General features: G+C 40.5%; 1 protein-coding gene across 1 annotated transcript; it reads right to left on the bottom strand.

The window, feature by feature from the left end:
- Nucleotides 1–1,834, bottom strand: LOC307130460 (galactose-specific lectin nattectin-like). The gene is made up of 6 exons (XM_079823433.1): nucleotides 1,755–1,834; nucleotides 1,563–1,627; nucleotides 1,237–1,331; nucleotides 661–786; nucleotides 426–534; nucleotides 1–239 (listed from the first exon to the last, which is right to left on the bottom strand). Exons 2-6 carry the CDS (start codon nucleotides 1,618–1,620, stop codon nucleotides 172–174), a joined length of 456 nt encoding a protein of 151 aa, XP_079679559.1. The 5' UTR covers nucleotides 1,621–1,627; nucleotides 1,755–1,834; the 3' UTR covers nucleotides 1–171.
- Nucleotides 1,835–15,619: the final 13,785 nt, after the last annotated feature.

Here is a 15,619-nt window from a genome sequence, read left to right as displayed (position 1 = left end):
GATTTGCTTTATCAATGCTTTTATTAATTGGAGAGTTTCAGAGAAGAAATTGAGAAGAGATTAAAGTATAAAAGGGATTTGATTTCAGAATAACATTTTTGCAAAGATAAGATCAGGAAAAGTAAATGTAGTTCAATCAAAGTAACTGTGGAGCAGGATGACTGTATGATCTCACAGGTCCTTAGCACAAATATAGTGCCTTGATTTTGAACAGGGCACATCGTTCCAGCAACGGTAAGCTGTAGGGTGAAATAATAAAATAAGTTATTCTGATCATTATGGTGTTAGAATCAAAATAAAAAAGAATGTTCAGCTTAAGGCACTTTGTGAAATCCAAATGAGTCCTTTCATGTTACTGTATGATATGAAATTGTAGTATTGTAAATTATAACTGCAATTATTCAAAAAACAGACTGCATTCTTACAGGAGTAGTTGATCTCCAAACAGTTCTCAGTTCCTGCATTGTTAGGTTCTCCAGAGCACCATTTAGAATATAAAAACACAGTTCCATCACTCCAGAGCCAATGTCCTTCCTTAAGAGTGAAGAGAGTGAATACAAAGAGTACATTACTGACAAGAAGATAATGGAAGTCAAAACATCTTCATTAGAAACGTTGCCTTTACTGTTTAAAGCAGAATTGTTTTATAGACAAACTTACTTGTACGGCATCATGACCACCAACCCATGTAGGTGTGGAAGAATAAGGCAACAGACTCAGCAGGAAAGCATTTTCCCGTTTATTACCCACAGATGCGAGATTTGCCTTTTGACTTTGACAGTTTCTCTAAAGAGACAGATTTTTTTATTGTTAATACAAAATCGAATCTTTTTAACATAAAGCACTTTTTAAACAACATTTTAATCATTTGCAAACAAAGTCTGCTCTCATTGATAATTTTCTCAGTATCAGTTTTCTGTATTATTTATTTGCAGAGAAGAAAGTTTTAATAGAAATATCACCATTCCCACTTTATATTAAGTGTCCTTAATATGTACACTCTATCTCTCACTCTCACTCATTCACTCACTCACTCACTCACACACTCACACACTCACTCTCACACACACACACACACACACACACACACACACACACACACACACACACACACACACACACGTACCACACACACACACACACACACACACACACACACACACACACACACACACACACACACACACACACACACACACACACACACACACACACACACACACACACACACATTACCTCTGCTGTGATCCAGTTAGCTGAATGAGAGATGAACTTGTAGCATCGGAGTCCAAAATTTGTCCAGCCATAGGGGCATCTTTTGGCAAAATCAACTGCATCCAGTACATAAACAATAGGGTTCTTGTAATATTCACAGCAAAGAATTTTTTTATTTTATTTATGTAGCTTAATTTTATGTTTGTGTGATTATGTGCTGAAAATATGTGTACTTTAGACAACTGTAAACCCCTCATTAATCATGCAAATATTAGTCAATGGAATATTGTACATTTCCAAAATGTTTTTAAATAGCAAGGGTTTTTACAAATCTCTGTCTTGGTTACCTGCATTCCCCACGGAGAAGATAATGAAAAGAAGCAGAAAACTTCTCAACATTGCCATGATGAACCTGAAATTAAGAAGCAGGAAAAGTGAAATGTCTAAAATAGTTAAATGACTCACTGCGATTCTCAATGCATTAAAAGACAAAGCACAAAAATACTAATTTATTCAGAAAGTCTCTGAATATAACTCACCTTAGTTTTCAAATTGTTGCCTTCAGAATCTCAGAGGAATATTTTGTGAAGTTCCAGAAACGACCATAACATTCTCATATTTATTGAAGGAAGATGGGTCATATTTATACACCAAAGATCAGGCAATAACATCCAGGATGTCCTGGCCATCCAATCATACTCAAAGATCAAACTTCACCATATATGGCATATAAAGAAATATAGTAACAATTAAGAGGGGGCAAATGTTCAAATTTGTATGTCTTGAGTTAAGTAAAATTAACAAATATAATAAGTACATTTAACTTGGCCAGTTAGAGTTTGTGGAGTAATTTCTACTTACTCCTTTGAAGTTTACTATGCAATACTTATTCTTTGTTTGTAAATTTTAATCAAACAATGTAGCACTGAATTAAGCCATGCTATTTATGTGTATTGTTTACTTCAAATAATTGGTAACTCTTTAGTATGAGGAACACATAATCACTATTAACTATGACTTTTGCCTCAATAAACTCCTATTTTTTTGTAAGGTAGTTTTTGTAGCGTTTAAGTTTAGGTATTGGAAAGGATTGAGGTCATGCAGAATTGGGCATTAATATGTGCTTTATAAGTACTAATAAACAGCCAATATCCTAGTAATATGCATGCTAATAAGCATAGTTAATAGCGAGAATTGAGCCCTATATTAAAGTGTTTGCGTTACACTTTATATGACAACACAATATGAGGTACCCAACCGAACACAGAGACCTCAATACTTGCACAACACAGTAATGGTAATAATCAGTGGATAGTTTTTGAGGATGAATGTGTCATTTTGAGTAGAAAATTAGCTCCAGATGTCACAAAACTGCAAGTTACTAAACCTAAAAATGAAAGCAACATACTCAACTTTTTTATCAGAAATTTGAGTATAAGTTTTACTTAATTTTATAACTTTGACACTTGGAACTTGGTCTTCATTACAGCTATATCATGTTCAATGTCAATTGTTATTTATTAATGTATTTAGCTAACAACTGTCATAGCATGTCAATAAAAATAAATACCTAATTGACACAACATGCTGGGGTTTATTTTTTATTTTATTTTTTTTTAATGTAAAACTCAAATACAGGGTATTATCAGACCAGGCAGATAGAGGGAAAAATATTTATATATATTAATAAATAATATGTAAAAAAAATAATACGAATAAGAATAATACATACAAAATACATTATTAATATGAAATTTTGTTAAATTCTTGCCTGAACTAACTTTTGTAAGAACATATGTTTTTTCTGTAGTATTCAATTCACCACAGAATAACTTTTATCAGTCTAGGTGTGTCCATATTGTGTACATAACGTAACGGAAAGAAGTTACACAAGGGCAGTCTTACACAAGAACAGTCAAAAGTGAAGCTTAAGAAATAAGAAAATATTAACACTAATTCACTGTCATGATTCCGGTTTTGTGTTTCAAGACTTTTATGTTGAAGTGTTTCTGTTCCCATTGATTCTGTTTTCTATGCCCCAGATCTATTTTGCTGTAGATCATTACACCGCTACGCTGCTGTCCGAAATCAGTTTTGTGAGGTACCTTTGTGTGCAAACGTACCTGATAGGGCAGTGAGGCAGCAAGTCAGCTGCCTGAGTTTTTGGACGCAGCCCAAGTAAATGTGAATATAATTTCTTAAATAATATGCAGTTGCCCCACATTAATTATTTTAATTCTATTAATTCAAATTAATATTCACTATTAAAGGAATCTGTCAGTACGTGTGCAGGAACACACGAAGAAGAAGGCGATGATAAAGTTTCAAAACACAGAGTTTAATAATAATAGTATAATCCAAATGGGTAGCATAAACACAAACAAGACCAGACAAACACTAAGGGTGCGTCTCAATCAGCTCCCTAGTTCAGTAGTGAGGGCACTGATCAGGACATAAGTCAATGGGCTGACTTCCTGATCAGTGCCCTGACTACTGAACTAGGGAGCTGATTGAGACGCATCCTAAGTGAAGGTGAGGAACTCAAATACACATGGTTATGAACTAAACTATGAACAGCTGTGATGATGATTAGTGTCCATGGGAACAGATGAGTGGTGGGAAACAATGACAAAGAAACGCGACTGATGAAAACAAACTGCAAGTCCATGAGAGTGAAACTAAAGATGAATGAGTCCATTGGCCTGTTGCACAAAGCCAGTTTAGATTTTAACCCAGGTAAGTTTGCGGTTAGATTGAGCAAACTCTGTTTTTTTTTCGGGCTTATGAAGGTGGATTGGTTTTTAGCAGTGTTCATCACCATAGTAATGTACACTACATGGCTAATCTGCTCTGGGGCATGTTTTATTCGGGGTTAGAGACCACAAACCCAAGCTGGACCAATCAGCTGCAAGTAAAGATGCAATAAAGCCACACCCCCTGTTCCAAATTAAAGCAGTTTATAGTGAAAAAACTTTTGAGACAAAATTGCTCATCTTTTGGTGCTAATTATTTATTATATTTATATTATATGAATTATAATTACTTTTAATTCATATACAATATTCATATAATTATTATATTAATTGACAAGTCGCCAAATATTAATATAAATATAATACATGCATTTATAATTCTTTTAAACAACGTGTATTCATTTGAGCTCTTTGTAAACCTATAATTATTGGGCATATTTCTTTGATTCACATCATGCATTGATATAGTCAGATATTCTTTCAGCTGCCTTCTCAAACTTTCGATGTGTTTATTCCTGCTTTATAAACAGAAACAGAAACAACACGCGCACTCTTTTTGCTACTGTAGAGAGACTAACAACCCCCCCCCACCCCATCCCACCCCCCGAGTCACATTCCCAGTGAAATGCTCTCAGACAGCAAATGTAGTGAGTTTGCTTTCTTCTTCTCAGAGAAAATCAATAATATCAGAAATGCGATCAGCACATCCTTGAGTTTCTCTGGGGTGAATCAGATCATACCACAACCTCAGAAAGTTACTATGACTGATTTCGAAGCAATTGATGGTAACATTTTAGAAGAAACGGTAAAGCACCTTAAAACATCAACCTGCGTCCTTGACACACTCCCCACTTCTTTTTTCAAAAGTGTGTTTAACTGTTTAGAAGCAGATCTCCTAGAAGTTGAAAACGCCTCACTTCTTTCTGGGACTTTTCCAAACTCCCTAAAAACCGCAGTAGTTAAGCCTCTCCTGAAAAAGAGAAATCTGGATAACTCCATATTGAGCAACTACAGACCAATCTCAAATCTCCCCTTCATAGGCAAGATCATTGAAAAAGTTGTTTTCAGTCAGCTGAACAAATTCTTAAGCTCAAACGGATACTTTGACTATTTTCAATCTGGTTTCCGACCGCATCACAGCACAGAGACGGCCCTCATTAAGATAATAAATGATATTCGCCTCAATACAGATACAGGCAAAACATAAATTCTGGTACTACTCGACCTCAGTGCTGCATTCGACACTGTTGACCACAACATACTTCTTGACAGGCTAGAAAATTGGGTTGGGCTTTCTGGAATGGTCCTCAAATGGTTCAGGTCATACTTAGAAGGGAGAGGTTATTATGTGAGTATAGGTGACCATAAGTCTGAGTGGACATCCATGACATGCGGAGTCCCACAAGGGTCAATTCTTGCACCACTCCTATTCAACCTGTATATGCTGCCACAATGAAAAATAACAAAATGGCTTACCACAGCTATGCTGATGACACCCAGATCTACTTAGCCCTATCCCCTAATGACTACAGCCCCATTGACTCTCTATGTAAATGCATTGATGAAGTTAACAGTTGGATGTGCCAAAACTTTCTTCAGTTAAACAAAGACAAAACTGAAATTACTACATTTGGAAACAAAGATGAAATTCTCAAGGTGAACGCATATCTTGAGGCTAAAGGTCTGAAATCAAAAAATCAAGTCAGGAATCTTGGTGTGATTTTGGAGTCAGACCTGAGTTTCAATAGTCATGTCAAAGCAATAACTAAATCAGCTTACTATCATCTCAAAAATATATCAAGAATTAGATGCTTTGTTTCCAGGCAAGACTTAGAGAAACTCGTTCATGCTTTTATTACCAGTAGGGTGGACTATTGTAATGGTCTCCTCACCGGCCTTCCCAAAAAGACCATTAGACAGCTGCAGCTCATACAGAACGCTGCTGCCAGGATCCTGAGCAGAACCAGAAAATATGACCATATCACACCAGTCCTCAGGTCTTTACACTGGCTTCCAATTACATTTAGGATTGATTTTAAAGTGCTATTACTTGTATATAAATCACTCAATGACCTAGGACCTCAATACATTGCAGATATGCTGATTAAATACAAACCCAACAGATCACTCAGATCATCAGGATCAAGTTAGTTAGAAATACCAAGGGCTCACTCAAAGCAAGGAGAGTCTGCTTTTAGCTATTATGCCAGCCGTAGCTGGAACCAGCTTCCTGAACAGATCAGATGTGCTCCAACAGTAGCCACTTTCAAATACAGACTCAAAACACATCTGTTCAGCTGTGCATTTACTGAATGAGCACTGTGCCATTGTACGTGCTTTGTCCGAACTGCTTGTATTTTAATTTATATGTTAAAATTTAACCCTGTTTTTATTTTTAGTTTTAATTATACTGTTTATTTTTTCTCTTTCAATATTTTCTTTATTTTTTTATTTCTTTTCATTACTATTATAACTGTTTTAATTATCTTACGAATATTTTTATTTCGTTTCTGTGTAAAGCACTTTGAATTGCCACTGTGTATGAAATGTGCTATACAATTAAACTTGCCTTGCCTTTGTAAATGCATTTAGATTAGAGCCTAAGATTAGAGACTCATCTAGTGTGTCCCAGGCGTAAGGTTACTAACATGATTAGTTTGTTGTTTTTTCAGCTGTGTATAATTTACCTTGTTTATGTTACTACTTAAGTTCATCCTTTTCCTGGGGGGTATTCCAGAAAGCAAGGTTAACTTACCATCACATATTGAATGCTCGGTTGATTAACCCAAACCTTGCTTACTCAAGGTATGCTGGTTCCATAAACGAGTCCGGGAGTAAATTCAGCCAGAGTATGTTCCCGGTTAACACACAAGGCATTCTCAACAGAGCAATGAATCGATGATTCATCTTGGAAACAGACTCTAAGAAAAAGCGCGCCATTCTACTTCCTCTTCTTCTTTTGTTTAATGGCGATTTACATAACCTACTTAGTGCACATCGTCACCTATTTGGTGGTTTTGCAATCATCTTTTCGTTTAATAAATAATCTTTACAAAATGATATTGTTTGTTTGATGCTAATTAATTGAATGCCGATCCATGTGAGAGATGACAATAAAATAAATAATACATATATTTTAATTGAATTAACATTTAAACTTATTTTTATTTATTTATTAATAAATAATATTGTATATTATATAACTGAAACAAATTTGGTTATATTAATAACTATAATAATTATATAAAACACATCTGAATACCTCTTAAGCAAACTAACCCTGGAACATGAGCTGCTCCGGAGCAGGTTATGTTCAGAGAGTGAGTTGCTATGGCTACTTACATACCCTGAAAGTTACCTCCGTTTTTGGAACCGAGAGTTGAGGTTATTTACTCTTAAACATACCTGGGTATGTCACTTAATCTGCTTTCTGGAATACCCTGTGTTTGGCGTCTGGTCTCATTTGTGTTAGCGTTGTGTTAGACTTCACCTTCTTCTTCATCGCCTGTCTGTGCAACATGCTGCTAACAGAGGAGTGGCGGGAAATTCAATAAAAGGTACACATGTGACTGATGAAAATAAAACTAAGAACAAACTAACTGAATGTGTGTAACAACCACACAGCTATAATAATATGTTATAATAGCATTTAAATAATACTACAGTAGCTACAATAACACTAAGGGAAAATCAAATTCTCAAGACAGGACTTGATCAATTTAAATAAATTAACCAAAATAAGAAAATGTTGAGGCAGAGGTAGTAACTGAGGATGTTTAAAAAAAATCATTGTATTTTATAAGACAGAAAACAAAAAGAGCTCTGGATGAGGTCCATATTTGCTTCCACTGTAGGAAACAAACATGCAAATGTCTTCTTTGTCAATGTGTGTGTGTGTGTGTGTGTGTGTGTGTGTGTGTGTTATGGGTGTGTGTGCACGTGCATATGTGTGTGTGTGCGTGCGTGTGAGAGAGAGATTGTGTCTAAGTGTGAGAGAGTGCAAGAGTGAGTTTTGTTTCTACCCCTGCCGTTCCCTCACAAGGTTGCAATTCTTAAATGTGATCTAACAAAGGTAAAGAGAAAATTTTAACCATATATGCTGTTTATATTGCTTGTAATTGGGATGAAGGAAACATCTGTTGAGTATTTTAACATAAACATTTTTGATTGTGTTGAATTAAAAACCCAAAAATGCAGCGGGTCCACCAGACCCACGAACACTGGCTGAATAACAAAAATATGAACACCACACAAGGGTTCAAATATGTTCCCTTTCAGTCAGTCACGTTCGACGTACGTCGGAACTTATCGACGAATTGGGATCTGTTTTCAGAGACCAATCTACTTAGAGTGTATAAAAACGAGCCAATAAACATTGGCATGCGGTTCACGCATTCCACACACCGCCCCGCGTTGCGGGTATAAATACGGAAGTGGAAGAACCGCATATTGCTTTCAACTTCGGAGCCGAGCATTACATTTTTGTATGTTCCTACGAAGAGTGTTTTTGCTAAACGAGTCGGAGGTCCTACCTGCTTTCCGGTGTCCAGTGTCGGTGTGATGGTACCTTGCAGCGGTGGTCGCATGCAGAGAAGAAACAAACAGCTGTTGTCACAGCTCGCTGGGCGTTTTTCCTTTGAGTGCTCACAGCGGGCTTGCACCTTTGAACTGCTGTGAGCCGCGGCCATTTCCCCTGTGTGCCTCGGCACTGATCGGAGCGGTTTTCCTCTTCTAAAAGAGCAACACCGTTTGACCCTGCGTCTTTTTCAAGATGTCATTCAAACCGTGTGTTTCTGGATGCGGTTGTTTCCTGTCCTCATTTGACGGCCACGATCTCTCTCACATATAAACGTGTGAGATTGCTTTCGTGGGTGGTCCATTCTCTCTCAGGAGAGCATGATCACGTCGGCGCGTTGTTCGTCTCACCTTTATCGTAAGGGCTTGAGCGTTCAGCGCGCCGTGTGCCGTCGAGCGCCGGCTGACAGCGGGAGTTGCCACGGCAACCCAGCGCGTCACTCGGCACTCTCTAGATGCGCGGTCCAGACTATGAAACCTCAAATGGGGTTGAGTCCCTTTGCTTATTCCCTGATCTAGTTTCTTTTCTGGTGCGCCAGAAAAGGGCTATTTTGGCTAATAAGCCTTGGTGACCTGAGGATTACAGTGGGGCATCCCCGCTGGGTACATCTCTTCGGGCCCCCACTCCTCTATCGCATCATGAGCATGCTGAGACTTTGTACGTGGGTGGTTCATGTTCTCTCATGAGAACATGGCCACGACGGCGCGTTGTTCGTCCTGCCCCTTTCATAGGGGCTTGAGCGTTCAGCGTGCCATGTGCCGTCGAGTCTGGCGGCCACGCCCACTGTCTCTCATGCCTGCTGGTAGCCCAGATGGGATTGCTGGTCCTTTTTTGAAAAAAGGGGGGACCTAGCGTTTCATTTGTGGCTCTGGCAGAGGACAGATGTCAATTGCTGCATCGGAGAGAGGGCTGTTATGCGCTGGAGATGATGATGCTGAGTTTCCCACTATAATAGTGTGTGCTCATGCTGCATCAGATTCAGAGTTGACAGCTATGCTTTCCTGGGTGGCTGCCTGGTAGGCTTTTGAAAAAATTAGCAGTGTGGAACTATTTTGGTGTCAAAATATGGAACACCAAAAGGGCCATAATCTGTATAAATGTTTTCCCTCTCTCACGATCCTCTGTCCTGCATGCACGAGGGTAGTCCCGACTCAGGGGTTATGCAGGAACTGCGTGCGGTGATGGACCTCGCTCTCCGGGTGAAGGATGTCACTACACGTTCCCTGGGTCAGACGATGTCCACATTAGTGGTCCAGGAATATGGTGCTAACTTGGCAGATATGCGTGAGCCCGACAAAGTTCGGTTCCTCAACGCCCCTGTCTGTCAGGCTGACCTCTTCGGCGATGCCGCCCAGAAGCGGATGGAGGTGGTTAAAAAAACAAAAACAACAAACAAACAAAAAACCCTGAGAGGGTCAGGTTGGCAGTGTGCGACGCCCCCGGGCTTTGCCACTCCTTTCCTCCCCTCTCCCCCCTCGCCAGGGTGCAGCAGTGGTGGCACCGAGGACGCCCCCAGGCCTTCTCACCCATACTATGCCCCACCTGGAGTACTCAGGCAACACTCTGGGACGCCTCCGGGCCTCCCAAGTCGGGTCTGTGTACTCCACCTCGCTGCCCCACCCCGGGTACGTCTGTGGTGCCGTTGGTCCCGCTTGTTCGGTCCCTGGGGGCCTGGCTAGGTATCCCCGGACCGTCTCGCTGGCTCATCCGTACCATCAGAGTGATGCCCATGTCTTGCGGTCAGAGATCGATGTCCTGATGGCGAAGGACGCGGTCGAGCCGGTTCCTCCAGCCGATATAAAGTCAGGGTTCTACAGGCCCTACTTCATTGTACCCAAGAAAGGTGGTGGGTTAAGGCCAATCTTGGACCTGCGCATTCTGAATCGGGCCCTGCACAAGCTCCCGTTCAGAATGTTAACGCAGAAACGCATTCCCGAATGCATCCGTCCCCGAGATTGGTTTGCAGCGATCAACCTGAAGCCCTTCGGGCTGTCCCTGTCGCCTCACGGCTTCACAAAGTTGTGTGAACACTGGGACATGGTGCTCCGTCACCTCAGCCGGTTGGGCCTTCGGGTCAACAGAGAGAAGAGCAAACTCTGCCCCGCGTAGAGGATCTCTTATCTCGGTATGGAGCTGGATTTGGTCGACCGGACTCTGCGCCTCACACCAGAGCGAGTCCGGTCAGTGTTGAACTGCTTGAATACGTTCAAGGGCAGGACAGCGGTCCAACTGAAATTCTTTCAGAGGCTCCTGGGGCGTATGGGATCTGCAGCCGTGGTAACGCCGCTCAGATTGCTTCATATGAGACCGCTTCAACGCTGGTTACACGACCGAGTCCCGAGATGGGCGTGGCAGAGTGGCAGTAACGGGTCTCAGTTACTCCTTACTGTAGCCAAACCTTCAACCCGTGGGCGGACCCCTCGTTTCTCCGGGCCAGAGTGTCCTTAGAACAGGTGTCCAGGCATGCTGTGGTCTCCATGGATGCCTCATCCACAGGCTGGGGGGCCACGTACAACGGGCACGCAGTTTCGGGTCTGTGGACGGGGCCCCAACTGCGTTGGCATGTCAATTGCCTAGAGTTACTGGCAGTACGTCTTGCCCTGGCCCGGTTCAAGAAGCCGTTTCGGGGTAAACACGTACTGGTCCATTCGGAGCCATGATGGATCAAACCGAGGACCCAATGACTGGAGCATTGAAGCACAGCATTTTGGGATAATCCGATTTCTCACTATCAATGTATTAGAGAGTTGTAGCTTTCATGTCTATTACTAAAATTACACTTTTTGTTAAGTAAGCGGGAGCGACCATTTAAAGGTAAAATATTCACTCTGCAATCCTCTGACTAATATCAGAACTGGCTACTTTGTGTCCTTGAACGCGCATATCGCGACGGGTCCCTCGATGAACGAATATTTGAAAATTAGAGATACTAAGAAAAATCAACTATGTAAATTAAATTACAACAAATCTTATGATCAGCTGTTAAATTACAACCGTAACATATTGAACGAAGTCACATAAAATTGGAGACAGAAGGCCTAATGGTTGAGGGTTTAGAAAGGATCAAAATTAGATATCAATAAATTAAGTGAATTTAACAGAAATGCTGAAAAGGCTTACACGCAGAATTCCTTCAACCACACTGTAAAAAAAAATCAGGTCTCCAATTGAAAATGTTCAAGTGACTGATCACATGCAGTGTTTTTAATTTAGTTTCTTCTTTGACAAACTTCCTCATACCCACAAAACCATATCCTTCTTCTCACAGCTAAACGTTTAAAGACATGTCACAATGGGAGGATATTATTGTTGTCTTGCATTGTTGTCACGGAACATTTGTGAATATTTGAGATGTAACTGATGACTAAAATTGAAACTAAAACGACTTTATCTGCACTTGTATTTTAAAATGAATGGTCTGAGAGGACTGCACGATAATTAGGCATAGTTTTGTGAAGACATGCAAACTGTCACGTTTATGTTCTGTCTGTTTCATTATCATGGACTTTTAGTTTGCATTCATCAGTAACCTGTGTCACATGTTTCCTTTGTTTTAGTTTCCCATCATTAATCTGTCACGGACACTCATTAATCATCACAGCTCTTTGTCATTGTCTCATAATCACTATATATTTAAGTTCCTCTTCGTGCTTACTTCAGTGTCCAGTAGTGATGGTGAAATGAAGCTTTACTCTAAGCTTTTCAACACTGTGCACACTAACGACCAGTGTTGGGAATAACGGCGTTATAGATAAACGCCGTTACTAACGGAATTACTTTTTTCAGTAACGAGTAATCAAACGAATTACTGTTTCTTCCGTTACAACGCCGTTAGCGTTACTGAGGTAAAAAATGCGGCGTTACTATAATTGAGCTCATTGAAGCGGTTTTCATCCGAACAGGCTCTCTGTCAGTCGGACCTGCAACGTGTGTGTGTGTGTGTGTGTGTGTGTGCGCGCCAGCCATGCGTGTTGGGGGTTGGGTGGTACACATAACTGATGATGATTGGTGGGTGGGAGACAAGGTTGAGGTTGATAGGTTGAGTTCACACACACACACACACACACACACACCTATGACGCACACGCATATGCACAGTCCAACGACTTCAAAAAAGGTAGCTTTCGCAAACTGAAAGTATAAACGCTACTTTTCCCTCGTTGAGGTGAAAGGTAAGATATGTTTATGTAACGTGCAGCTTATGCCCAGGAAGAAAGAGTCTATCCACGTCGGTGGCAAGTAATTCTATTTCTAATCTAATGAAGCCTCACATCATCACAGCCACAACATTAGTGGCTAAAAACCCAGGTGATAACGTGAGCTCCACTACCAGAGGAGTAGTAAAGAAGAACTGATACTATTTTTTACACAATATTTACACTATAGTAGGTCTACTGATAATATTTACAATAATATATTGAATTTGATAGGTGTCTCTCACATTGTCCCACAGCAACATTACAATAGTGTACATTAATGTGCAATGTTTTATAATAATAATTTATTCTATTTAGTGTCCAATTCATTCATTTAACATATTTAATATTGGGGGCATCCAAGTTATTTTACATATTTGAACATTTGAAGAAAAAAAAAAGTAACACATTAGTTACTTTCCCTGGTAATTAGTTACTTTTATAATGATGTAACTCAGTTACTAACTCAGTTACTATTTGTAAGAAGTAACTAGTAACTATAACTAATTACTTTTTTAAAGTAACGTGCCCAACACTGCTAACGACATCTTTTCAGACCCGGCTCCAGACATAAATTCATGGACGGACATAACATTTTTTCAGGGAGGCACAAAGGAGATCAACCTCATTGCAAAATAACATGAATTATGAAATAAATGGACAAAACAGAGGAAGAATTAACGTACCACTTCATTTACGCAATACAACAGGCTCGTAAAGCATTGGACCTAGCCTACTGAAGCAGTCTAAACACATGCAGGGTTTGACATTAACATTTGTCCATGTCAGGACACCTGGACCAAAGTCCCCAAAACGTGATAATGATTCTGCATTAATTTAGTCTAAGTGGTGATCGATAGTGCATAATAATATATAATGTATGTACTGACAAGGTTGCACAGCCTCTCGAGGAGAAATCAAAACAATTGAGCGCAGCAGACACAAATAAACTCAGTTAAAATACTGCCGTAAAAATTCGACATGTGGAGTTTTTATATTTATAACATGTGAGTTACGCAACATCACCCTACTAAGAGTGCTGAATACCATCACGATTGAAAATGTGACACTGATTCTTATGACAGTTCAGTAAACATGTAATTAATATTAGGTTACTTAAAGGTTACGCAATATTGACTTTTTTGTTCTATTTTAGCAGCAAAAATTGTTCCAAACAAAGATCACAGCAGAACCACAGCACGTCTCACAGCAACACTGAAACATTTCTGCACTCACTATCGACAAACCAATCAAATCCATTTAACCCTTGTATGGTGTTCGGGTCTGTTGGACCCGTTTTCATTTTTTATCAAAAGAAAAATGATGCGATTAATTATTCTTTCAAACTGAGACTCATTGGCCTTGGTTCATTTTCTGTGAGGAATATATATCAGAACACATTTTCATTGACCACACACTGTTCACCCAGTTTGAAGATTATACAGTTTGTACATTAGAAAAAACATTATGGAGTGTGTGTGTGTGTGTGTGTGTGTGTGTGTGTGTGTTTGTTTGTTTTGTGTGTGTGTGTGTGTGTGTGTGTTATGGGTGTGTGTGCACGTGCATATGTGTGTGTGTGCGTGCGTGTGAGAGAGAGATTGTGTCTAAGTGTGAGAGAGTGCAAGAGTGAGTTTTGTTTCTACCCCTGCCGTTCCCTCACAAGGTTGCAATTCTTAAATGTGATCTAACAAAGGTAAAGAGAAAATTTTAACCATATATGCTGTTTATATTGCTTGTAATTGGGATGAAGTAAACATCTGTTGAGTATTTTAACATAAACATTTTTGATTGTGTTGAATTAAAAACCCAAAAATGCAGCGGGTCCACCAGACCCACGAACACTGGCTGAATAACAAAAATATGAACACCACACAAGGGTTCAAATATGTTCCCTTTCAGTCAGTCACGTTCGACGTACATTGGAACTTATCGACGAATTGGGATCTGTTTTCAGAGACCAATCTACTTCGAGTGTATAAAAACGAGCCAATAAACATTGGCATGCGGTTCACGCATTCCACACACCGGCCCGCGTTGCGGGTATAAATACGGAAGTGGAAGAACCGCATATTGCTTTCAACTTCGGAGCCGAGCATTACATTTTTGTATGTTCCTACGAAGAGTGTTTTTGCTAAACGAGTCAGAGGTCATACCTGCTTTCCGGTGTCCAGTGTCGGTGTGATGGTACCTTGCAGCGGTGGTCGCATGCAGAGAAGAAACAAACAGCTGTTGTCACAGCTCGCTGGGCGTTTTTCCTTTGAGTGCTCACAGCGGGCTTGCACCTTTGAACTGCTGTGAGCCGCGGCCATTTCCCCTGTGTGCCTCGGCACTGATCGGAGCGGTTTTCCTCTTCTAAAAGAGCAACACCGTTTGACCCTGCGTCTTTTTCAAGATGTCATTCAAACCGTGTGTTTCTGGATGCGGTTGTTTCCTGTCCTCATTTGACGGCCACGATCTCTCTCACATATAAACGTGTGAGATTGCTTTTGTGGGTGGTCCATTCTCTCTCAGGAGAGCATGATCACGTCGGCGCGTTGTTCGTCTCACCTTTCTCGTAAGGGCTTGAGCGTTCAGCGCGCCGTGTGCCGTCGAGCGCCGGCTGACAGCGGGAGATGCCACGGCAACCCAGCGCGTCACTCGGCACTCTCTAGATGCGCGGTCCAGACTATGAAACCTCAAATGGGGTTGAGTCCCTTTGCTTATTCCCTGATCTAGTTTCTTTTCTGGTGCGCCAGAAAAGGGCTATTTTGGCTAATAAGCCTTGGTGACCTGAGGATTACAGTGGGGCATCCCCGCCGGGTACATCTCTTCGGGCCCCCACTCCTCTATCGCATCATGAGCATGCTGAGACTTTGTACGTGGGTGGTTCATGTTCTCTC

The sequence above is a fragment of the Gobio gobio genome (assembly GCF_949357685.1).
Source record: "Gobio gobio genome assembly, chromosome: 8".
NCBI classification, from domain to species: Eukaryota; Metazoa; Chordata; class Actinopteri; order Cypriniformes; family Gobionidae; genus Gobio; species Gobio gobio.
The sequence above is the reverse complement of the archived record's forward strand: the minus strand, read 5'-3'. Positions and strand labels throughout refer to the sequence as shown.